Consider the following 26,321-nt stretch of genomic DNA (forward strand, 5'->3'; position numbering starts at 1 on the left):
GCATTTGCACGGCTATGAAGTATTCGAACATCAGATGTTCGAATACTTCATATTACGGCAGGTGACATGAGCGAAGGTTTGCATTGTGAATGAACTGTGCATTCGCAATTCTAACTTTTGGTCATGGGAGGTGATCGTGGTACAGTGCGGTTAGGGAAATGCATCCCTTTCCTCACTGTAGTGCGATCTTGGAGTTGGAATATTATGCATAACTGTGTGTTCGGTTAGGTAGGTAGGTGATTATGGGAAGGGTGGGCGTGCTGTGTATCGCCGTAAATGTCGCAAGCGACATTTCCGACAATACACCCTTGTTTTCGAGTTTACTATTATTCAAAAATGTTCATTTTCGATGCATAAATTTGAAAATAAAGACATTATTTATTTTTACTTTCGAATTTATGATAGTAAACCGGCATGTGCATATAAGTGCTGAGCACATGCAAGCAGAGTGCCATTTTGTGTAAGCAGCCCAAGTGAAAGCATGTGTGCAGCAGTCAGTCAGTTCATTAAGTTTTATGTCCAGTCATCCATCCTGATGTATTTGTGTGTAACAAACACTCAAGCCTCGTCTTATTTGAATACACAAGACAAGCGACAGGGAGGACATACAGACTCTGCACAGAAGGCACCCCAGCAGAGAATCGAATCAGAGACCCTCTTGCTGTGAAGTGACGATGCTAACCTCTGCACCCAGCTATAAACAGTAATTTGCTAGAGTTTTTCAACTGTTAAATGCTATTCTTCATCATTGTAGCATTTTGTACAGAACTTTAATAACACACATGCATGTGCTTGTGTGAGTAAATCTCAGTATTATAATTGATAAACTATACTTATCTAAAAGTAGTACATTACTATTACTAGTTACTTCAGTTAGTAACTACTAACAGAAATATATTACTTTTTTAGAAAAGTAATAGCAATATATTGCTTTCACTGAAAAGTAACTAGTAATAGTAACATTACTTTTATAAGTAACTAGCACAACACTAGACCTCATTAGACCAATCATCGAGTATAATGCCCCATTTGTCATGTACCTCACTAAACAGCTGGAAAGGCCACAAAAGTACCTGATGAAGAGGATCCTAGGCCTTAAACACATGCCCTACATGGACAGACTTTACTCAAGAAACTCCAGCTTTTCTCTGTCTCATACCATCTATTAAGAGGCGATCTCTGTTTGACTTACAAAACCATGTCTGACCCAGCCCTGTTAGAAATGTTACACCTAAAGAAATCCCAATCCCTCTGCACCACATGCTCCAGAGACCTCAACCTTATTACCACAATCAACAGAACATGCTGGAGGGACAGGTTTATAACCAGGAGACTTGCCCATGCTCTGGAATAGACTTCCCATACATGTCAAGCAGAGTACCTCACTGGTCCCTTTCAAGAAAAATTTTGATGAGTGAGTGGGAAATAGAAAGTTCAACCTGGGTATCACTCCAGTGGCTCTACTCAATAGAGGCATCAGGAACTAATGGTGGCATGAAGCCAGGGCACTTCTATGGGCTAGGCTTGTAAAGGCTCTAGGGCTGTTGGCCTAGTACATACCTATGAACACTGTTCAACAGTTACAACAGAGTCTAACATACAGGTGTATTTCTTTTCTGTTCAGCAGGAGCCACTGTTGGTACATTTTTAACACAAGCAGCTTTACGAATACATTTTTCAACACAATCATCTGTACAAATCAGCTTGACATACAGATGACATACAATTCTTTACAAAACTCCAGCTAGCTATGCTGGCATACATTACACATCCACTGCCCTACTTCTCCTGGCATAACTGGAAATACCTCACATCATCACAGCGGGGTACTTAAAGTCTCCTGTGAACAGGGAAATTGGTTTAATGGTGAGTGTCTCCAGTAGGTCTACGTACAAGCTATGAAATTATAAGGACACAGAGGGTGACCTATTAATTGCTAGGATATGGTATGGGATTTTTAATGATTGGCACATGCATAAATTCCAGGGCGTCATCTTGTTTAACCAATCTAGAGTTATGCTGGTTGCTAATATAGATGGAGATGCCAACATTTGATCCCATCTGTGCATCTGATGGTCTAAGTGTGTGGAAGGTACTGAAGCCTTGCACTGCCAGAGTTCTTTCTGCAGATTTAAACGATGTCTAGATAACAGAACAGATGTCTACACTCTCCAGACTAAGGACAACCTGACAAGTGTGGAGTTTCTTGTTTAGGCTCCCATTACTGAGCAGTAGCACCTTTAAGTTTCTTTGAGATAACTAAAACCCAATTTGGTATGGTCTAAAAAAGGCTTGAAGGGGGCCACATCATGTGTTTCCTCTAAAGACCTGAGTATATAGCCCATTTTAAGTTTTACATATCCCTAACCAGTCACCAAGGCTGGTTTTAAACAGAGTTGGGGGGGATTAATTTGATGTGGAGTGACAGCTTGTTCCATAGGAAGGGAATAATTTGGGAGAAATAGGTTCTGTTTACACTGTGATGTAGGTTTGTGTGTGAGAGTGGGGACTGATGGTATTTCCATTTTTTTAAGGTGTAAGAAGTTAGGCAAGACTGGGAATTTCAGAGCCTAAGCACATATTGCCACACAAGTGCTTAAAGCACGCAGAGAAATATAGACCTTAGCTTGTCTGTGTAACAAAGAACTCATACCAAAGTCTTTACAGGTTAGGAAATACTATGGTCTTTGGGTGATGTGCTTAGAAAGGTACAAGCCAAGGGGGCACTGTATTCTACTACATATCTGGAAAAAGGAGGTGAGGGACAACAGCTTCCATGAATCGGAGATATGCCTTTAGTAATCAGTTTGGCCACACAGAACAACTTCAATAACTGATACAAAGTGGTTACATGAAAGTTGAATGTCCACGAACGTGCCTAGGTCCCTAATTATATCAACTCTTTGGGGGCTAGCTTATGTAGTAGTTACAGAGGTGTTTGGTTTCTGAAACAGAACTATGCTGTATGTTTTAGCACTGAACTTCAGTCCGTGGTCATGATGTTAGATACTAGTCTGGCTTAGACCCTCTTACAAGAAAAGAGCATCATCTATCAGTGACACTGCTAAAGTTTGAGTTATCAGCAAAATCTGTGGACCACAGACCCTTGACATCAGCTTGGACATAAGTAAATGCTGAAGAGGACAAGACATAATAAGAAGCCCTTTGGGATGAGAATAGTGCCAAGTCTTAAAAGGAAGAAACTGTGACACCAACCCTTGTTAGGCACGTGTGTTCTACTAGTGCGCTAATTTGTTACTCAACAGGTTAATAACCACATAAGGTGAACTTTTCAGTAACAGAGTATGGGATAATATCAAAAGCCTTAGCTGGATCATACAGCCAGTGTGTAAAAATATATGTTATGTACTCACCATAACTATGCATCTGTGTTGCCCATTCATTCTTCAACATATGGGTTACGGATCAGATTTGGCTGCATTCTACAAACTTCGGATCCAACTCTTGAGCTGCTCCTCCTACCCATAATGCCCTAGTCTATTCCCAATACCTCAGTTAGAGTTTGCTGCCTTAAAGGTTTTAATAGTAGAAGAGAAGAGAAATAAAACCAGGGCTCAAACCTGGAACTACAGGTTCCAAAGGTCCATCGGGTCACTCCAGATGATGACAGGAAGGGGGAGGGAGAGTTGAAGAATGAAAATGGACATCACAGATGCATAGTTATGGTGAGCACATAACTCATATCTGATGTTGCCCTTTTCATTCTTCCTCAATGTATGGGACAGTGTACCCGGCTACGTAAATTTTGAGCGGCAAATTATGTTCCATTTGTAATGAGTACTAAAGGTATGGGGGGATAAGACCAGGTGGCTGGTGCACAAATATCATCAATGGAAGTCCTAGACCAGAAGGCAGATGAGGTGACCATGGATCTAGCCGAATTGGCATTAGGTGGTTTTGGTAAGGAGAGACCTTGCTGAGAATAAATCCTGGAAATACAATTAGTTATCCATTTGGCCAATGTAACTTTAGAAACTACAGAACTCGGCTGACTAGGTGAAAGAGAAAAGTACAGTTGTGTACACTTACCATAAATATTGATGTTTGAGTGTATTCACCGTTGCAGTCATCATCTGTGGTTATCCCTGCTGTGGTAGCCCTCGGTCAGCCCAAATACCAGAGTCAATGTTTTTGTGCGCCAGCTGCCGTCACCTGCAGTCTGACATCAACTTGTCAGTGCTATAAAGCAAGGCAGCCGATGTCATTACATCAGTTTTTCTTGCCCTAACCCATCAGAAGCACAAAGGAAAAGAGAGAAGTGGTCCTGGGTGGCTAAAAGCCACGTATGGAAGCTTGTGCCCCCCCCCTAGGGGAAGATGTTAAATGGGGGATGGTGGGAGTGAAATCAAGACTGCAACAGTGAATACACTTGAACATCTACATTTATGGTAAGTGTATACAACTATACTATGTTCTTCATGTTTCAATGCTGCAATCATCACCTGTGGGAGGATTCCCAAAGTTGAGGAAAAGGGTGGAAGGATAGGTTGAGTCCTAGGTACGGGTCAGGAGGCTCTGCAGAACTGCAGAGGCAAACCCTGTCCTAGACTTAGAAAAGAGAGGTAGGTGGTAATGCTTTGCAAAGGTATGGACAGAGGTCCAGATGCCGCTTCCAGCATACCCCTGGTAGGTATTCCTCTGATGAAGGCAGTGGAAGTGGAGATTGCCCTAGTGGAGTGGGTATGGATAAACATAGGGATGGGTTTCCCATGTAGTCTCTAGCAAAAATGGAAACTGTGTGAAATCCATTTGGAAATAGTTTGTTTGGAGATGGGCTTCCCCCTCTGCCCCTTGGGCAAAGCTTACAAGAAGCTGGTCTGTTTTTCTGAATGGCTTAGTACAGCCCAGATAGTACCGGAGTTGTCTGTGCATGTCTAGTGAGTGTAGAATTCTTTCTCCCTTGTTTTGAGGGTTGAGAAAGAAGGTGGGAAGGTGTATGGCTTGGTTAAGGGTCACATCATACACCACCTTGGGCATAAAGGGTGAGTTAGTCCTCAGGGAGACTTGTCTGCATGGAAAATTATGAAGGGCTCGACAGCCATGAAAGCTGGAAGTTCCGAGACCCTTCTGGCTGAGGTGATAGCTAGTAGGAAGACAGTCTTCCGAGACATGTATTTCAATTCTGTTGAAGCGGCAGGTTCAAAAGGAGGTAAGGTTAGTTTCTCTAACACATAATTCAGGTCCCAGGGTGGTGTCAGAGGCCTTCTGGGAGGCCTGATATTAGAAGCCCATCTGAGGAATTGCTTAATCAAAGGATGAGAGAACAGGGGCGGGTCTGAATCATAATATGCAGAGATGGCCGAGGCATGGATTTTAATAGAGGAGAAAGAGAGGCCACTATTGAGCAACTCTGCTAGGTAATCCAGGATGAGATGGATGGAAGGTTGGGAGGTACTGCCCCCCCCCCCTTGATTGTTTCCAGGAGCAGAATCTTTTCCCTTTTCCTGCATATGATTTTCTTTTGCTGGGCTTTCTGGCCTCTGTGATGATGTCCAGGACCTGTTTGCTTAACAGCAACTCCTTGTCAGTTTTTAGTGTACAAACCATGCTAAAAGTTTGAGAGTCTGTAGGTCTGGGTGCAGTACCTTCCCCCTCTCCTGGGTCAAGAGGTCTGACATCAGGGGAAGCAGCTTTGAGGGCTGTAAGGTCAGACTGCATAATAAAAGGTACCAATGCTGTCTGGGCCAATCTGGAGCAATGAGGATAGCCTTTGGTCTCTCCTCTGTTATTTTGATGGGAATAAGGGGCAAAGGAGGGTACGCGTACACAAAGAGAAAGCTCCAGGGGAAGGTCATTATACTCCCTGGTATAAAACTTGTGCAGTTGGTGGTTGAGGTGCGAGGCAAAGAGGTCCACTTCTGGGGTCCCCCACTCCTGGGCGATTTGCAGAAAGATTTCTCTGTGGAGCTGCCATTTGTGGGGATCCAATAAGTTTCTGCTTAGGTGGTCCGCCAGTGTGTTGTTGATCCCTGGTAAGTACTGGGCAATTGGGTGTAGCCCCACTGAGGCAGCTGCAAGCCAGAGACTCATGGCTAACCTGTACAGGGGGTAAGATTGGGTCCCCTCCTGCTTGCTGATATACCACACTACTGTGGTGTTGTCTGTTTTTATAAGGAGGACCCCTGGCTTGAGATGGGGTTGGAAGGAAGTCAGAGCATTTTGCACTGCCATCATTTTTCTGGTTGATGTGCAAGTGAAGTTGCTGGGGATTCCAAAGGCCTTGGGTACACCCCGCCTGCTAGGTGAGCGCCCCAAGCAATGTCTGAGGTGTCGGTGGTGATGGTCTGGCTGGAAGGGCAGAGGATAAAGGGAAGACCCTTGTTCATGGCACAGGCCTCTGCCCACCAGAGAAATTCAGCCCTTACACAAGGGATCAGAGCGAGGGTGGTCTCTAGGGACAGAGTACTGACACCAAAAGTTCTTTAAGTACCACTGAAGTTTTCTCATGTGAAGCCTGGTGAGAGGGATGAAAAGGATGCAAGATGCCATGTATCTCAGGACTTGCAGGAACTTCCTCGCAGTGAGGTGACCTCTGGAAGCCAGCCGGGTGAAGTAAAGAGGCAGGAAGCTCTGCTTTTCTGGGGATAGGAAGGCCATTTGGGTTGGTGAGTTTAGCGCAGCTCCAAGGAAAACAATCTTTTTAGTGGGGTATTGCTTTGATTTTTTTCTCGTTAATGGTGGCCCCTATGGAAGTTAGGGGTGATCTGACAAAGAGAAGGTCCAGGAGCAACTTTTCTTTGCAGTCCACCTGAATGAGGCAGTCATCCAGGTTAAGGGTAAATCTGTACATTTTTCTGTCTGCAGAATGCTATATCCAGGGCCAAGCATTTGGTGAATACTCTGGGAGTAGTAGATAAGCCAAAGGGCACTGTAGAGAACTGAAAGTTTTGATAGCCTGCTCTGAAGCACAGGAATTTTCTGCACGATTCCCTGATGGGGATGTGGAGGCAACCATCTTTTAGGTCTAGTGTCACAAGCCAGGCATTTTGTGTGAGCATAGGCAGGAGCTGCTACAAGGTTAGCATTTATTTTGAATCTGGGGAACAAGGAGGTGTTTAGTTTGGATAGATTCAGGATGGGATGCCAAGTGCCTTCTTTTCTGGGAACAAGGAATAGTCTGGAGTAAAAACCTTTTCCTGTTTTTTTCTGGAGGGACAGGTTCTACTGCCCCCTGGGATCCTAGAGTTTGGACCCATTTCAATGCCTCTGCCCACTGGTTTGAGGGGAGGTCTGGGTACCTTCTTGGAATAGGGAGTTCGCTGAAGGAAAATCTGTATCCCTGAGAAATTATTTTTAAGACCCATTGGTCCTTGGTTATAGAGATCCAATTGTCCTTGAAGACGGTGGTGAGCCTTCCTCCTAGTTTTTGATGAGTGAAAGGAGGGCAGAGGTGGGAGGGAGAATCATTGTGAGTGCTTGCCATAGAAGCCTGACTTAGAACTCCCTGCCTTAGAGAGTGAAATGGTCCATTGTTTGCTTCTTTGCTGGCCCTGGGATAGAGGCCTGGATGGCCTGTCCCTGTGGGGCTTACCTTGGCCCCGTCTGCTAGGTACAGGGAAGGCCTAGTGCTTAGAGGAAGTTCCTGCTGAATCTGAGAGGCTGAACTTGAAAGAAATCTTTTACTGTTTGCAAAGATTTTGCTTTGTCTTCCTTCTTTTTAAACACCTCTTCTACTTTTTCCCCAAACAGGCATTCCTTATCTCTGGGTGCATCAATAAGTTTAGACTTGACATGATCAGTGTGAGGTTGTTCCTTCAGCCATGCATGTCTTCTAATAACAGATCCTTTCACTGCTGCCCTGCTAGAGGCTTCCGGGGCATCATATCCACATTGTAATGAGTGTTTGGCCACTTGACAAGCAGAGTGGAGTAATTCTGCCAGCACTTTTGAGTTAGCACCGTTAGGAGAAGTAGCAATCTTCTATTTTAATTGTTCCAAGGTGTGTTGTCGATATTTTAACATATGGAACTGACAATTGAGAGCTCTGATAGCTAAGGTTGCAGAGGTGTATACTTTCTTACCCCATTTGTCCAGAGCTCCGGAGTCTTTGTCAGAAGGAAGAGGATTCTTGGCAGAACTAGTCTTAGCTCCTTTGGTTCCCTGTGCAATGACCTCAGGGTCTGCAGCAGGATTCCTGTACAAGTATTTGTGAGAATCCGGTACTCTGTAGTACCTGAAAGGTTTAGTTGGAGCACGAGGCAGGGCATCAGGGACTAAGCTGGATTCATGGAAAACATCTTCCTCCACTTTCAAAATAGATGGGATGGCCAGGGGTCTATGCTAGGGCAGGTCCAGAAACTGTCCAAGTTGTTTCTTTGACTATGGGAACTCTTGAGATTCCCACTGAAAATGTTCCCTGAGGGAGTGAAGTGTTTCCTCAAGGAGAGGTCCTCTGGAGGGAGGCAGAAGGGATGGATTCCTCTGGATCTGAATCCTCAAACAGTTAAGGGATGCCGTTCAAAAGCAGAATAATCAGATTCCTCAGACTCTTGGTCTGTCATAATTTCTGGAGAAGGATGCCTTTTCATTTTTGCAGTGGGGGCCTGAGTACCTCAGATAAGGGAGATGAAAATTCTTCGCCATTTTAAGCATTTGAGCTTGGGGTGGGGGAGCAGTAGCAAGATGGTGGCTAGAAGCAGATTTCCTAGGAGTGGCCTGGCCTCTAGGCCTGACAGAAACAGTCAGTCTCTGAGAAGCGGTAGTCAAATGCGAAGACTTCTTTTTTTTGTCTAGAAACGGTAGTGCGAAAGGCCTCCTCGGAAGCCGGTGCCTGCGTCGCGGCTCAGGACCCAACCGAGGCAGAGACAGCCAAAGGCTTGGACGACAAAGTGGATTTCTGAGACATACCGGACTCTGAAAAATTCTCGGCAGAGGCCTGCATAGAAAGCAAATTGGGCACCAGGGACTGTGAAAGCGCCTCACTGAATTCTGGAGAACTGACAACTTGCTAAGCAGTAACGTCATCAGAAGGCTTAGCCTTATGTGGCCTGTCTCCATCTTTATCTCTGTTTTTTCGGAATGTCGACAGATTGTTGTCTGACGGATGCCATATCGGAATTCGAAGACGGAACACGAAAATAACTGTCTACAAAAAAGAACTCTACGGCGAATGGTTCTCGCATTAAAAAGGTCACAGAACCAGCAACGAGGGAAGTCGTGGTCTGGGCCTAAACAAGTGATGCAGTAAGTATGAAAGTCTCTGTGTGGAATCTGCTTTCAACAGGTGAGACAATTAACTTTTTTGGACATCGGTTAGAGCAAGAAAAAAGGGTCCCCAACGGGGTACTTAGCATTAGATATTTTCTGCTGAAATTCAACTTCTGGTAGCGACAAAAGTACAGTTTTGTATCTACCATAAATATAGATGTCCGATAGGTATGCATCTGCAGTCCTTACATATGGGTTGTCCTGCCTCAGGCAGCCCTTCGGTTGGCTGGATTCCAAAGTCTGGGTCCGGCGTCTGCTGATGTCACCCTTTTCCCCGACGTCAGAGCGCCTGGGGTATAAAAGTGTCAGCCGACGCCATCTTCCTCAGTTTTTCTTGCCCCAGATGCCAGGTGCCCTCTAAAGAAGGCTAAATTTTGGAGAAATGAATAAATTCCAATCATGCACAGCAATAAAAAACAAATACACCATAAAAGATAACCCCAGCTAGCTAAAATGAGGGATAGGTACCCAAAGAATACCACAGAGGGGTAGGAGGGAGGGAAAACCTGACTGCAGATGCATACCTATCGGACATCTACATTTATGTTAAGTACAAAACTGTACTATGTCCTTCAAGGATGCATCTGCAGTCCTTACATATGGGTAGAATATCATAGCCAAGCTGGGGGTGGTAGGACCTAAGAAAAGGATGGTGTAGCTAACATGCCCTGCAGGACTGCAGTAGCAAAGCCTGCTCTGGCTCTGGAATATAAAAGCAAGTTGTAATGCTTTGAAAATGTATGAACAGAGCTCCATGTAGCAGCTTCTAAAATGTCCTTTGTAGCCACCCCTCTTAAGAAGGCTGTGGAGGTGGCTGTTGCTCTGGTGGAATGAGGTCTGATGTTAGCTGGCACAGCTCTTTTCCATGAAAAGAGTAACAGAATCTAATGCAATTTCCTATCCATTTTGAAATTGTTTGTTTGGAAATTGCTTTTCCTTGTACACCAGCAGCATATGCTGCAAACAGTTGGTCAGTTTTTCTGTAAGTCTTAGTTCTGTCCGAGTAGTAGCGCAACTGTCTGTGAATGTCCAGGGTATGCATAAGTTTCTCTCCTTTATTTTGTGGATTTGGAAAGAAAGTAGGCAGGTGGATAGCTTGGTTCAGTGAGACCCTGGATACCACCTTTGGCATGAATGAAGGATTGGTTCTCAAAGAGACTCTGTCCTGATGGAAAATGAGAAATCGTTGTACTGCCATGAGGGCCTGTAACTCAGATACTCTTCTTGCTGAGGTTATGGCCAGAAGGAATGCAGTCTTCCAAAACAGGAATTGTAGTTCTGAAGATGCTGCTGGTTCAAAAGGAGGTAGAGTTAATTTTTCCAACATGAAGTTAAGGTCCCATGTAGGCACTGGTGGTTTCCTTGGAGGGTTGATGTTTTTTATCCCTCTTAGAAACTGCCTTAGCAGAGGATGAGAAAATACAGGTGGATCAGTGTTGTACTCTGCTGAAATAGCTGAAGCATGAATTTTTATGGATGAATAAGAAAGGCCATTATGGAGCATTTCAGCCAAGTAATCAAGGATATGTGGAATGCTCATCACTGTCGGATCCTGACCCTTTGCGGTGCTCCAGGTTCAAAATCTTTTCCATTTTGCTGAATATGCCTTTCTTGTGGAAGGCCGCCGAGCTTCCATGATGATATCCTTTACCCTCTTGGATAGTTTATCCTGGTGAGGAGTCAAGGTATTTTCCAGGCTGTCAGCTGCAAGGTTTTTAGGCTGGAGTGCAGAGTTTTGTAATTGTGCTGTGTCAGAAGTGGCCATTGTGGCAGTGGCCACGGTTTCGTGCGTGACATGCTCTTTAACAGTGGGTACCAGTGTTGTCTTGGCCAGTCCGGAGCTATCAGAATCACTTTTGGTTGCTCTGTCCTGATCTTCAGTAAGACCTTGTTCATTAACGGAAGAGGTGGGAATGCATATACTGTTAGAGCATTCCAGCTGAAGGATAGGGCGTCCACTTTCCATGCTTGAGGATGGTATGTCCTTGTGCAGAATTTCTTCAGTTGATGGTTGTGGGGGGAGGCAAAAAGATCTATGTCCGGCCTTCCCCATGATTGTGCTATCTGAAGAAAAATGTCTGGATGCAACATCCATTCATGTGGATCCATGGTGTTTCTGCTTAGGCTGCCCGCCAGTACATTGTCCTTTCCTGGTACGAACTGGGAATGCAGCTCTATATTGAGTTTTAGGGAAAGTTCCAAAAGATTCATTGCCAGCCTGCAAAAAGGGTAGGAATGGGTACCTCCTTGCTTGTTTATGTAACACATAACTGTGGTATTGTCTGTCTTTATTAGCAGGTGACCTTGATGCAGGAAATGTTCGAAGCCCTCGATTGAATGTATCACTGCCAGCATTTCCTTTTGGTTGATGTGCAGGCGCAATTCCTTTTGTGTCCATTGCCCTTGTGTGCTCCCCATCCATGGTCTGAGGCATCCGTTGTAATGGTTTGGCTGATATGTGGCTTGTTGAAAGGCAGACCCATGTTTGACTGGCTTGCTTGTGCCCACCACAGAAATTCCTTTTGAAGGCATGGAATGAGGGGGATCAAAGCTTCTAGGCTGTGACTGTGTTGAGACCATAGACTCCTTAGGTACCATTGTAGTTTTCTCATATGCAGCCTTGCTTGTGGAATCAGAAGAATGCAAGATGCCATGAAACCCAGGGCCTGCAGGATTTTCCTTGCAGTCAGCTGGGTTTGTGTTGTCAGATTTCTGAAACAATCCGGTAATTGTTCTTGTTTTTCTTCTGTGAGAAAAGCCATTTGGGTGTTTGTATCCAGCTTTGCACCCAGAAAAATTATTCGTTGGGATGGAACAAGTCTTGATTTCTGAATGTTGACTGTGTATCCCAAGGCCTGTAGTAGGCGGATGGCATAGTTCAAGTGTTTTACCAATGTTTGTTGGCTGTCCGCTTGTATAAGGCAGTCGTCCAGGTATGGGTATATTTGAATCCCCTGAAGTCTGCAATGTGCAATTACTGATGTCAGGCATTTTGTGAATACTCTGGGCGCAGTAGATAAGCCAAAGGGCAATGCTGAGAATTGATAATGCTCTGAACCTGCAAGAAATCTGAGGTGTCTTCTGCAACTTTGTCTGATAGGGACATGCAGGTATACCTCCTTGAGGTCTAGAGTTACCAGCCAGGACCCCTTGCCCAGCATGGGAAGGAGTTGCTGTAAGGTCAGCATTTTGAATTTTGGCACGATGAGATAAGTATTCAGTGTGGACAAGTCCAGAATAGAATTTTCTTTTCTTGGAACAAGGAATAGTCTGGAATAAAATCCTTGGCCTTGTTCTGTGTAAGGAACCTTTTCTATTGCCTTCATTTGTAGTAGTTTGGAAATTTGCTTGAAATCCTCTGCCCTTTGATTTGGTGGCAGGTTTGGCATGCCTTGTCTTTTTGGTAATGTATGAAAATGGAATATGTATCCTTTGTCTTTTGTAATACTGTGCCAATTTTCTGAGAATAAAGATAGCTTTCTGCCCAAAGGTGCTTCCAATTGAGCCCTGGTTGGCGAAGTCAAAGTCAAGTCATTGAGTTTGTCCTTGCACAGTAGTTGTAGGTCCTGCACTACCTCTCTGGTTAGGAGGCTGCCATTGGCGTCCTCTGTAGGAGCCTCGAGCTTGCCCTCCACCTCTGGCACGCCTGTTTTTGCCTCTTTGAAATCTGTCTGTGTCTGGAAAGGACCAATTCTTAGAAGGCCAATTTCTGTTGAATCTTGGTGGTTGGACCTGGAGAAAATCTTTGACTGTTTGTACTGATTTAGCCTTTTCCTCAAATTTCTTTAAGACCTCTTGAGCCGTGGAACCAAATAACTTTTGTTTTTCCAGTGGTGCATCCAGAAGCTTTGCTTTAACATGATCTGGCAGTGTTTGTTCCTTCAGCCAAGCATGCCTACATATGACTGCACCTGTCATTGCTGACCTACATGAAGCTTCCAATGCATCATAACCACACTGTAAGAAATGGTTGCTAACCTGTTGAGAATTATGCACCAGATCCTGAAGCTCCTTGCGCTCTAGGGGTTCAGGCGAGGATAGTTTTTTATGCAATTCATCTAACAGATACTCTTGATACTGTATCATATGGAGTTGACAATTTAATGCTCTCATAGAAAGAGTGGAAGTAGTATACACTTTTTTACCCCATCTCTCTAAAGCCCTGGATTCCCTTTCAGAAGGAAGTGGATTCTTGGCAGTGGTGGTTGTAACCCCTTTAGGGACCTGGGAAATAGTTTCTGGGAAAGCAGAGTGGCCCTTGTAAAGGTATAGATGTGAGTCCGGGACCCTGTAGTACCAGTCAGGTTTGACAGGAGCCGGAGGAAGGGAGTCAGGGGAAATACTAGACTCAGAGTACACATCTTCTATAACACTTAAAACAGGAGGAATAGCCAAAGGTCTATGCTGAGGTAAATGTAGAAAAGTCCTTAACCTCTTCCTGGAATCAGAGAATTCCTGGCCTTGCCATTTGAAATGCTCTCTCATAGAGTGAAGGGTCTCCCCAAAGGAAAACTCTTCAGGGGGGGGGAGGCCGAGGGAATAGATTCCTCTGCATCAGAATCCTGGTAGGCCGGAAGGGCCTCCTCCTGGTAGTCTGAAAGGGCAGAGTCATCTGAGGCCTCATCAGAAGACTGGGGATCTGTCTTCTCAACCCTGGGCCTTTTGCCTGGAGGTGGTTGAGAGCCCCTGTCTGGATGTGGCTGAGAGCCCCTGATTAAGGAAATAAGGTCTTCAGCCAAACTTAAAATGTGTGAACCGGTAGTGGATCCCTGAGGAATAGCCTTGGGAGGGAGAGATTTTGGCTGTTTAGCAGCTTTAGCCCGTGTAAAGGCCTTAATGGACATGGATACAGGAGGCCTGGCTGCCCCACGTGCTGGAGTAGTTTTATCAACAGAAATGGTGTCGGATATTTCCTGAGCACCGGTTTCAGACGGAAATTCTATGACCGACCCAGTGATGGCCTCCGGTACCAAAGTTACTGGCTGTGCGGTGTCGTCGGTCGGAAGCGGTAGAGATTCAGCTTCAGTAGAGACCGAGACACTCGCGGTAGGCCTAGGCGTGGAGTCGGCCGAAACCGCGGACCGCGTGTGTCGGTCCTTATCCTTTCGTTTTTTGGGTAAATGAGCTGTCGGAAGCTCCGATGGCATGATATAACAGAAATTTTCCCCAAAAAATTCCTCTGCAAACTCTGCCCGACGCCTAAGAGTGCGTTTATTGAAGGAAGCACAGGCTGAACAGGCCGAGACGTCGTGGTCTGGGCCTAGGCAGAGTAAGCAGCAAGAGTGGAAATCCTTATGAGGTATTTGTTTCCCACAAGATAAACAATTATTAACTTTAACCGTTTGATCTGACATCGGCTGAGGCAAGAAAGAGTCCCCAACGGGGTACTTAGCTTTTTTGAAGACTTCGGTAGCTGAAATCACAGCAGCTGGCCAACCGGCACTTGCAAACTGCTTCTGCTTCGGGCACCTCGCGGCAAGAAAGACGGAGGAAGATGGCGTCGGCTGACGCTTTTATACCCCAGGCGCTCTGACATCGGGGAAAAGGGCGACATCAGCCGACGCCAGACCCAGACTTTGGAATCCGGCCGACCGAAGGGCTGCCTGAGGCAGGACAACCCATATGCAAGGACTGCAGATGCATCCTTGAAGGACATCCGGCACTCGTGTGAACTGCTTCTGCTACGGGCTCCACGGTAAGAAAGACTGATGTAATTATGTCGGCTGCCTTGCTTTAGAACACTGCCGACCTGACATCAGACTAGAGGAGACGGCAGCCAGTGCACAAAAACACTGACTCTGGTATTCGGGGCGACTGAGGGCTACCACAGCAGGGATAACCCACAGATGATAATTGCAACATTGAAACACAAAGAACATCAGCTGTTTCTTTTTCTGAAATAGCTTGTTCTGTGCAAATAGAAACATAGTTGTCTATGTACATCTAAAAGATATAGTTTGTATTTTCCCTGGTTTGAAAGCTTGGGAAAGAAGACTGGTAAGTGAATGGTTTGATTTATATTTGATTCAGAAGCTACTTTTGGTAGGAAAGAATGACTGGCTCATAAGATAACTCTGTGTTTATGAAAAACAATTTAAGGGGTTTTTGATGAAAGAACCTGGAGTTAGGAAATCATTTTTAGCAGATGTAATAGCAGCTAAAAAGGCTATTTTTCAAGACAGACATTTTAAGTCAGTTTTTGCTGAAGGTTGAAAGAGTTATTAAGTTAAGCCTTGAAGTACTACTGTTAAATCCCAAAGAGTGGACAGATCCTTCACTGGGGGTCTGAGCAAGAAGGTGCCCTTTAGAAAAGCCTTACACAACTTAGAAGCAGCCAAGCAAGAAGCATCGCCTCCTGAGTGAAAATCTGATATGGCTGCCACCTGTTCTTTGACTGTGGAAAAACTAGGACTTTCTTTAAAAATAGAAGCTAAAAACACCAGCACAGAAGAAATATGGGCTGCAAAATGATCAATGTCATTTTTCAGGGCCCAGACTGAGCATCTTTTCCATTTATTCTTGTAAATACTCCTAGTGAAATCCTTCTGTGAGGACAAAAGTATATCACGAACCACAGAAGAAAGCCTGGGCTGTCTAGCTATTAACGGAACTGGAGAAACCATGTGGTTAATTTGAGGACTGTAATATTGAGATGTTTTATCCCTGAGGGATGTGACAGAAGGTCTGGACTGGGGTTCAGTATCCAAGTAGAATAAAGACAACAAGACTAAAAGAAGGGGAACCAGACCTGCAGTGGCCAAATGCGAGCTATGAGGATAACAGAGCTTTTCAACCAACTGGCTTTCTGTGGATAGGTGTAGAGGACAGCAGAGGGCCAAATATGGACTACAGCATCTTTCGGTGGACCCCCCCCCCGGGGGGGGGGGTCAGGGTAAAGTACTTGCTGCATTTGTTGTTGTGGGAAGACGCAAAAAGGTCGCAGCAAGGTTGGCCCCAATAACAGAAAGTTTTCTCCACTGCTGACTGAGACACCACTCATGAAGCATCCGAATGGATCTAAGTTTGCCTGCTAGTATGCTGGAGTTCGGTGGAATGTGCATTGCTACTAGAAAGCGGTTGAAGGAGGTCTCCCATTGCAACACTCTCATGCTTCTTGGCAGAGGGTGGGGGGGATCAAGTTCCCGCTTTCTGTTGATATACCAGACCACAGACATGCTGTCGGTTTGAACTGGAACAGTCACTAGAGGGGGAAATCTTGAAATGTCTGCAATGGGCATTGATATCCGAATTGGTCATCTTGGGGGGACCATGTGCCTTGGACCGTCCTTCCCAAGAAAAGCCCCCACCCCAGTTGGGAGGCATCTGTGGTCACTGTGGCTACTGGGAGAGACCGAATGAATAGGCGGGCCTATGTAAATGTCATCCAACTGGATCCACCAGCAAATATGGTTTTTGCATACACAGTAAATTTGATTGGGAAGCATAGGGGCTGTCGAAGAACAGACCACTATACAGCTACAGTCCACTGAAGAACACTCGTATAGTAATGTCCTAATTGGACTAATACTACAGATGCTACCATTGAACCTAGGGCCTGAAGGACAAGTACTGCAGGAGGAGCAGGATGAGAAAAAGTATGAAGCACTTGTGACTTGATTGTACGTATACAATGAGGGAGAGAAGTAATTTGACTTAATGTATTTAGACGAGCACCAATGAACTCCAGATTCTGTAGCAGTTTGGATTTGGAAATGATGACTGTAATGCCTAGTGACTGGCAAATTTGGAGCAAATAATTCCTGGACTGTTCTAGGAGATGCCTGGTTGGGGTGGTGAGGAGCCAGTCATCTAAGTATGGAAACACTTGGAATCCTTGCTGTCTTAGATGAACTGTTACCACTGCCATACACCTGGCAAACAACCCTGGGGGCTGTGGTGAGTCCAAAGGGCAGGGTTCTGAACTGATAGTGACTGGCTCCCAACTGAAAGCGCAAGTGCCTTCTGGAGCATCGATTTATTTTGATGTGATAGTATGCATCCTGAAGATTGAGTGAGCACATCAAATCTACCTTCTGTAAAAGAGGTAGACTGGACTGAACTGTGGCCATTCAGAACTTTGATTTCCTCACATATTGGCTCAGAATGCTTAGATCCAAAACTGGTCTCAGGCTCCTTGTCTTTTTTGGTACTAAAAAGAACCTTGAGTAAGTTCCGAATCCTCTCTAGTTTGGTAGGACCTCCTGGTTGACTCAGCCACCAGCTTCTGAATTTCATAAGCCTCAGCTTCTATCTGACTGGATGGAAAATCGGGAAGCTTTCTTCTTATGGAAGTGGACATTTGGGAATATGGAATAAAAGTAACCTCTGGTTATTTTTAGCACCCAAGAATATTTTGTTATAGCAGCCCAGGTGTATGGGTGCAAGGACAAATGTCCCCTGACTGCCTCCACAGGCAAGCAATCAGGCAGCCCTTCAGGAGTGCTGAAAGGGTCTATTCAGAAAGGAATTTCGTAAACCCTGATTTCATGGGCCTCATCTTTTGTGAGGGTGGCATCTTCCATTTGAACTCCCTGCTCTGCCTCTGAGGGAGTTGTCTCACCATGAATACTGGAAAGATCTCCAGGATTAATGGAAGATTTTCTTGCCTCCTCTGATTCCTTGAAAAGAATTGTTGAGGGGTAGAAAAGCGAATCCCTATGGCAGACCGTCTTTCCTTCCTGTTCACTGCAGAAGTGTTTCTTTCACAGAAGGGCCAAACAAGGATGTTCCATTAAAAGGAGCATTTATGAAAGAAGACTCAAAGAACTCCACAAAATTGCATAACTGCATCCAGCATGTCTCCTCACAGCAATGCCTGAAACAGTGGCCAACCTTCTGCTGTATGAGAAATCAACCTCATGGATGTATTGGAAATAAAGAGTGGTCAGCTGCAAGGATTATATCTTTTGTAATCTTCTGTAGACTTCAAGACAGATTGAGTGTTCCTTGGTCAAAACCCTCTGCAGTCTTGTAAAGTGCACCAAACAGTTCAGGGACTTCACTCGCTGAAGCAAACACATGCTTTCCAAATCTGTTCAATACCCTGGACTCTCTGTTGGGGGGATGGAGAGAGGAGCTCTGTTCTGCTAGCTCCTTCTTGGTGACAGCTACCACAACCACTGCATCAACAGGGACTTCTTTGCTTAATGGGACTGACCTTTCAAAGGAGATAAAATTTGGTCTGGAAGATGTGGGATTGTTTCAATAAAATCCAGTTCTTTCCATGTCAGTCAAGAGACTAGGTTGATAAGCTCATTGGCTGGTGGAAATCACCCAAGACGTAGATAGGCCAGCACCAAAAGTACTGATTACTTAGGGAAAGGAATATCTGAGGATCAACCACCTTTCTGCTTAAAGATCTCCAAAATATCCCCAAATGAGATATCAGATGGTGATCCATGGAACCCTTCCCCTTTGGTGAGAGATTCCAATGGGGGAATTTATGTGCCGCTTTTTATATTCTGTGAACCTTCTCAGTGAGATGCTCTGGAGAGGTGTCCAAAGAGCGGGGTAAGTTCCTCTAAACTGTCTGGATGTTAGATGGTACTGGCTGTCCCTGTGGAGTAAATCTGATGGGATCAGAGCTTGGAACCATAAAGTGTAGCAGCTGAGAAGAATAGACCAGGAGAAGCCATGGCTGGCCACACTGGAGCCAACACTTACAAAGCAGGCAAACCACAACTTTATCTGTATCTGTGCCTCGAGGAGGGAGATGGACCCAAACTGTCTAGCACAGAGGCTCAGAGGGGCAAAGACATATCCAACATCATTGGAGGAGAACCAGTCCCACAGATCAGATGCTGATGCTTTGGCTCACAGACTTATCCCAATCTGAGGGAACAGGAACATAACTGGTCAGGGAAACAGTCAGGGTCGAAGATGTAATTCTCTTCAGCTCAAACACTGGCATAATTGGAAATCTTGGATCCTAGGATTCCGAAACTTAAGGATGGATCAGAGAAGGAGATACAACTGTATGGGAGGTAGCAGGAAAGCTTACAGATCTGATGAGAGATGTTTGCAGATATAACCCCTATCTGGATCTGAGCTCTGAGGAACATTCTCATCATCCTATCCACATCAGCTTCAGAAAGACTCGTGGAGGACCAAACAGATGAGGCAGTGGACTGAGGTCTGGCATGTTTCCTCAGAGTCTGCATGAGTGGACAATGGAGCTGAAGAGAAATAGGGCTGACAAACTTTGGTGAGCAAGTTCTCCAAATATGAGAAGTACCAGAAGTCAGATCTGATGGTTTTGGATCCAAAGGTTGAGCAGTATGACTGCCTGATATAACTGTCAGAACCAAAGCCTTAGGATCTGAATTTTTTTCTCTTCGAATCTGACAAAGTGGGATCCAATGATATTTTTTGTGGAAGCTCAGAGGAAGATGAAGCCTTTGGAGACTTAGGTGGAGATAGTTTTCTACGCTTCAATGCAGCCTTGGATGATTTTGCTTGGGGTTTGAGCCCCAGAGGAGGGAGGTAATAACCCTTTGAGGACTAACTTATTTCTCCTGTCTGCAATAGCCCTAGACTACAGTTCGTAGCCAGATGTGCTGCTCCTAGACAATAAACGCACTCTCTTGTGGGCATCAGAATTTGGAATTTTGTGCCCATAGGAAGTGTATTTTTTAAACCCTTTAGGCTTCTCAGCCATAGTGCTTTAATAATGGAAAACAGAGAAGAAAAGAATACCCTCCCAGCTGGGTAAGGAGAGAGACAGCTGTGCAAAACTGAACTTTTTGCGAACCCATTAGAAGTATACATAGTGGAAGGATGTTCAAATGAACAAGCAGGACCTGTTGGGATAAAAAAGTCATCACAAAGACGACTGAAGTAACATTGCTCAAGCCTGCGCATGCTCTGTATTAGCTCAGTACCTGACAGTTTGCTGATTTGGATAGTGTGTGCATGGCTTTCCAATCCAAAGCGTCCCAAGCATTTCCGACTGTCCTGATAGGGTAGATTGAAGTTCCTCATCAGGTATTCAGTTGCGCTCTCTTCCATGTTTAGCTGGTCAGCATACTGCTGGTTAAAAAATCCCACTTTCTAAATTTAACAAAGAAAACCTTAAATTCAGTCTAGGAACAAATTACAACAAAGTTGTGTGCACTTCTCAATATTTGTGCAACACCTTCAAGCAAAGTAAGGTGACAACCTTGGACTGCTGCAAAATCTTAAAATGTGTTTCAAATACTATTTCACTATTAAGCATACCAAATAAAAACAAAGTAAGGTGTAAAAAAGGTTAAAATAACTAGGCAGCAGCAGTTAAAATTGAACATTAAATCAACAGGCAGTGTTACATGATTAACAAGGAGTTATTTTTCAGTACTCCCCCACTTCATATTTTTGTTTAGCTTTGCATCTTTTTATTTAAATAATCCATGTTCACAAAGATTGCTCATAAGCATCAACATATTTTCGTACAATTTCTAACTATAACATTCACTTCACTGATCTATATATAATGAGTAAAACAAGTCAGTCCAAATAAAATTTAATCCATACACAACAGTTTTGTCACTAGAACAGAAACTTCTTCAGAACAAGTATAAAAACATTTTAGTCGCATTCTTTTTAAACACAACCAAAAGGCACATGATACAAATCAACTAATGAAAATTAACAATCAGTTCATTCTACCAGGTGCACAAATTCATTTAAAATAAAGATATCTCCATACTGAACTAAATAAAATAGTTTACACAACAGATTTAACCATCCACTTGTTAGAAAGGGCATGCAGTTTTAAAATACAAGCTACTGAAACCTGTTCATTAAGTCCATGGAATTTGTATACATTCAAAACAATCTTCCAGTACAATTCCCTCTTTTCTAACATTTTGCTCCATGCCCCCCCCCCAAAGTTTCTAGCAACCCTCTCCTGCTTTCCACAATAAAGAATAAAAAATAATGTGAGGGAAACATCAATATGTTTATATAGGGCATTAGTATCTTTACACTTCGCAATATCATGTAGGTGTTCATAAATACATTATTTTTGTCTTGGTTTTACCCACATAAAGAGGGGCATTGTTGGCATTTAGCTATAGACACCACCCCTTTAGTACTGTACTTAAAGCGACCCTTCAAGGTCACCTTCTGATCCACTGCTATCTGCAACCTTGATGACTGGGGATTCAGACTTTCTGGAAGACAAAAGAGGATGTCAGTGAGAGAAGGGAACAAAGTCTCAGTCATTCTTACTTAGTGGGCTTGTCCTTGGTTTAGGCAGTCTCCATAATTCTTCTTGGAACCTCTTTCTCATTTCTTGTTAAGCATCTGTTTTTCTGCATTTTGTTGAGAATGTATTTTGCTTCTTACCTAAACTGGATGAGGAGTTATAGAATCCTTTTGAAAAAGTGGAAAAAGAGGGATGAAAATCTTAGAGATGCCCTGTATTAACTCTTTCACCACACTTTTTGATCACCTCTGAAACAGAGGGGCCAAAACTAAATTTCTATCCAAAGGAGAATTTAAAATCTCATTTTATCATCATCTGGGAGGACCTGAAAATAGTCATGCAAGCCTCCTCCATAAAGTACCAGAAACCATAGTTCTTGAAGTAGCAACATAGTCACACACACAAAGGAGCCAGATGGCGGAGATGTGCCAGGCTAGGGGACTGGTGCATGGAAACCTGACTAAAGCAGACCTGATGGCAGCCTTGGTTACAGCTGCATCAGAAAAAAGCAACCAGAAGGACAATCAGATGGGCAGTGGAGATATAATACCCTCGGAGAATGGATAGTTCAACCATACTGCAGAGGACTTAAAAATCCATCTGGAGCTAGAGAGACTTCAGTTGGAGGCCAAGCGTTCGGAGATAGAAGCTGAGGAAAAGGAGTGGTAGAGGAGGCATGAGAGGGAAATGCTGACTCTTTGCCAGAGTCATGGAGGTAATGGGGAAGGGAGTAACTGGACCCCAGAAGCACAAAAGGTCAGTAAATTCCTTCCACAGTTTAAAGAGGGGGATAATTTTGATAGTTTCATTCATATGTTTGAGAGGGTATGTAAACAGTATAGTGTTGGCCAAAGGCTTTGGGTACGGTTCCTGACCCCCTTACTCCTTGTCAAAAATGTCTGACATCGCATGTTTTGATTATACTGCTGTTAAAAATCACTTGTTAGAATTGTTTAAGCCAACACCTGAAACGTATAGGAAAAGGTTTTGTGAACATACACGCAAAGCAGATGAAAGTGTGTGTGAATATGTTGCTGAACTGAGCACTTATTTCCATAGGTGGGTGAGTGGGATGCCAGGTCACCACTTTTGAAGGGCTGGCAGACCTTTTGGTGAGGGAAAGTACAGCTGTGTACACTTACCATAAATGTAGATGTTAGAGTGTATTCACTGTTGCAGTCATCACACTTGGGTTATCTGCCTGCAGGTAGCTCTCAGTCGGCCCGAATACCAGTGTCTTGGGATTTCTGCGTCGGATGCTGTCGCCTCTTCCATGACATTAGGGGTATAAAACATGCAACTGACGTCATTATATCAGTTTTTCTTGCCCCAGATGTCAGGAGCCCACAAAATTGGAAGCAATTAGATGGTGTGGAACACCTCCAGTAAAAAGTAAATACCATTGCCATACGATATGGCCAAAAAATAGAATAGGTAGAAAGTATAGATAAGTCAGGGGGCTGGAGGGAGGGTAACCAGGACTGCAACAGTGAATACACTCTGACATCTACATTTATGGTAAGTGTACACAACTGTACTATGTTCTTCGTGTTTCACTGTTGCAGTCATCACACTTGGGTTGATTCCCACAGCTGAGGAAGGGTGGAGACAGTCAATAAGTATTAGGGCTGGCTAGCAGGCCTTGTAAGACTGCTGTAGCAAATCCAGCTCTGGATTTAGAAAAGATAGTTAAGTGGTAATGCTTGGTGAAGGTGTGTACAAAACTCCAGGTTGCAGCTTCCAGGATGCCCCCAGTAGGGACACCCCTGAGAAATGCTGTAGAGGTTGAGGTAGCCCTAGTGGAATGGGTTCTGATCCCCTGTGGGGTAGGTTTTCCATGGTGTTTGTAGCAGAAATGGATGCAGTGTGCTACCCATTTGGAGATGGTTTGCTTTGAAATCGCCTTCCCCTCTGCCCCTGAAGCAAAGCTGACTAGCAGCTGGTCAGATTTTCTGAAAGGTTTAGTCCTGTCAAGGTAGAACCTAAGCTGTCCATGCACGTCCAAGGAGTGCAGGATCCTTTCCCTGTTATTCTGAGAATTAGGAAAAAAGGTGGGTCCTGAGGGAAACCCTGTCCGCATGGAAGATAATGAAGGGTTCCACAGCCATAAGGGCCAGCAATTAGACAATCTTCTTGCTGAAGTGATGGCTAGAAGTAAGGCAGTTTTCCAAGAGAGGAATTTTAACTCTGCTGTAGTGGCAGGCTCAAAGGGGGGAAGCGTGAGCTTCTCTAGTACAAAGTTAAGGTCCCAGGCAAAAGTGGGAGCTCTCCTCGGGGGTCTTAAATATTTAGCCCCTCTCATGAACTGTTTGACCAGAGGATAAGAAACGAGGGGTGGCTCAGTGTTGTAATGGAACTGAGATGGCACAGGCATGAATCTTAACTGAAAAGAAGGATAGGCCTTTGTGGAGCACCTCTGCTAGATAATCTAGGATTTGAGGTAAGGCAGACACAGTTGTGTCTTTTCCCCGAGAGTAGCACCAAGAACAATATCTTTTCCACTTATCTGAATAGGATTTCCTAGTACTAGGCTGCCTGGCCTCAAGGATGACATCCAGCACCTGTTTGCTTAGGGTTGCTGGTGATGTATTCAGGGAATAAGCCAGGCTGCTAGGTTCAGGGTTTGCAGCTGAGGATGCAAAATCTGGCCCTCCTGCTGGGACAGCAGAGAGGGGGTCTGATGTAGATGCCAGGGAGGCAGCTGTCAGACTGCGTAAAAGTGGGTACCAGTGCTGGTGTGGCCAGTCTGGTGCAATCAGGATTGTCCTTGGCCTGTTCTGCTTGATCTTGAGTAGTAGTTTTGAGAGGAGGGGCAGAAGGGGAAAGGCATAGATTGAGAAGTTTTCCCATGAAAAGGAAAGGGCATCCACTTTCCATGCTTGGCTGCAGGGAGTTTTGGTGCAAAATTTGCTCAATTGATGGTTTTGGGGGGAAGCAAAGAGGTCCCCCTTTGGTGTTCCCCACCTGTGGATTAGAAGTTTGAATGAGATGGGTTCCAGTTTCCACTCGTGTGGGTCTGTTAGATTTCTCCTTAGTCTGCCAGTGAATTTTCTTTGCCTGGCAGGAAATGAGCTTGCAGGTGCACTTGATTGCTCAAGGCTGTGTTCCACAGAGTCATGGCTAACCTGCAGAGTGGGTAGGAATGAGTTCCCTCCTGCTTATGTACCACATAACTGTGGTGTTTGTCCGTCTTTATCACGAGTTGTCCTGGAAGGATAAGGTATTTGAAGGCTGTCAGTGCATTCTGTACAGCTAACATTTCTTTTTGATTGATATGCAGGTGCATTTGTCCTGGTCTCCATTTGCCTTGAATGCACTTGCCTGCCATATGAGCCCCCCATGCACAGTCTGATGTGTCTGTTGTCAGGGTTTGGGCGGGGGTTAGAGAGAAAGGGAGTCCCTCGTTGTGGTAGCAGGCCTCTGCCCACCAAAGGAACTCTGTCTTTAGGCGAGGAATGATAGGAATTGCTGTTTCCAGGTCCTGGGAATGTTGACACCAGAGACTTAAGTACCAATGAAGTTTCCTCATATGCAGTCTTGCATATGGAATTAGGAGAATGCATGACACCATGAACCATAGGGCTTGCAGTATTTTTCTTGCAGATAGCTGGGTTTGGTTAGCAAGAAGTTTGAAGTAATTTGTCAAATAAACCTGCTTTTCTGGAGTGAGGAATGCCATCTGGGAAGTTGCGTTAAAGCTTGCTCCCAGGAATACAATTTTTTGGCTGGGTACCAGATGTGATTTCTTTCTTGGCATACCCCAGAGAAGTTAGGAGTCTCTTTACAAATGTCAGGTGCTGTAGTAGCAGTTCCTGACTGTCCACCTGAATCAGGCAAGTCCAAGTATGGGTAGATTTTAATTTTTCTCTGCCTGCAATATGCAATGGCGGGAGCCAGGCACTTTGTGAATACCCTGGGTGCAGCAGCTAAGCCAAAGGGAAGTGCAGAGAACTGATGGTGCATAGAGCCTGCCCTGAAACGTAGATATTTCCTGTAGGATTCCCTTATGGGAATGTGCAGATAAGCTTCTTTTAAGTCTAGGGTGACCAGCCAGAGTCCTTGGCTAGGCAGAGGAAGCAGCTATTGGAGTGTAAGCATTTTGAATTTTGGTACCACCAGGAAGGTGTTGAGAACTGACAGATCCAGGATAGGGCGCTATGAGTTTTCTTTTCTGGGTACCAGAAACAGTATGGAGTAGAAACCTTGTCCCCTTAACTCTACTGGAACAGGTTGAATAGCCCTGATAGTGAAAAGAGAAAGTACTTGCTTTTGGGCCTCTGCCCACTGGTTTGGGGGAAGGTCTGGCAATCCACTTGGGGTTGGCAGAGAGTGGAAGTAGAATCTGTATCCCTGAGATATGTTTAAGACCCATCTGTCCTGGGTAATGTACTCCCAGTTTTTTGCATGCAAGGTGAGTTTTCCTCCTAGGGGAGCCAGTACTTGGGCATGTCTGGGAAGGGTGAAGGGCAAGTCATTGTGAATTGTTTCCATAAGTGGGTGGCTTACCATTCCCTGTTTCTGAGGTGGGAGCACTCCATTGTTTAGATCTGTGCATACCCTGAGACTGTATTCTTGGTGGTCTGTTGCCCCTGGGTTTGAACTGAGAAGGTCTGGGGGGGGGGGGCTAGAAATGACCAATTCTTTGAGGGCTAATGCCTACTGAATCTAGGTGGCTGTACCTGTAGGAAATCTAACAGTTTGCATAGATTTAGCTTTTTCCTCCATCGTTTTAAGAACTTCTGCTTTTGTGCCAAACAAACGTTCTTAGTTTAATGAAGCATCTAGTAGTTTTGCTTTGACATGGTCTGGCAAGATTTGTTCCTTCAGCCAAGCATACCTTCTCAGAACAGACCCAGTGACAGCAGCCCTGCAAGATGCTTCTAAGGCATCAATACCACACTGCAAA

At 44.7% G+C, this 26,321-nt stretch overlaps 1 protein-coding gene across 1 annotated transcript in view; it reads right to left on the bottom strand.

Annotated features, from left to right (window-relative positions):
• Positions 1-26,321, bottom strand: part of ABCF1 (ATP binding cassette subfamily F member 1) — a 1,329,408-nt gene that overhangs the window by 256,464 nt on the left and 1,046,623 nt on the right. Inside the window, exon 15 of the mRNA XM_044082281.1 lies at positions 20,109-20,277. Coding sequence (XP_043938216.1) covers positions 20,109-20,277 — 169 coding nt within the window. The remainder of the gene's footprint in view (positions 1-20,108; positions 20,278-26,321) is intronic.

The sequence above is a fragment of the Protopterus annectens genome, chromosome 9.part0, assembly GCF_019279795.1.
Source record: "Protopterus annectens isolate FY-2018-M chromosome 9.part0, PAN1.0, whole genome shotgun sequence".
In the NCBI taxonomy this organism is placed as follows: domain Eukaryota; kingdom Metazoa; phylum Chordata; order Ceratodontiformes; family Protopteridae; genus Protopterus; species Protopterus annectens.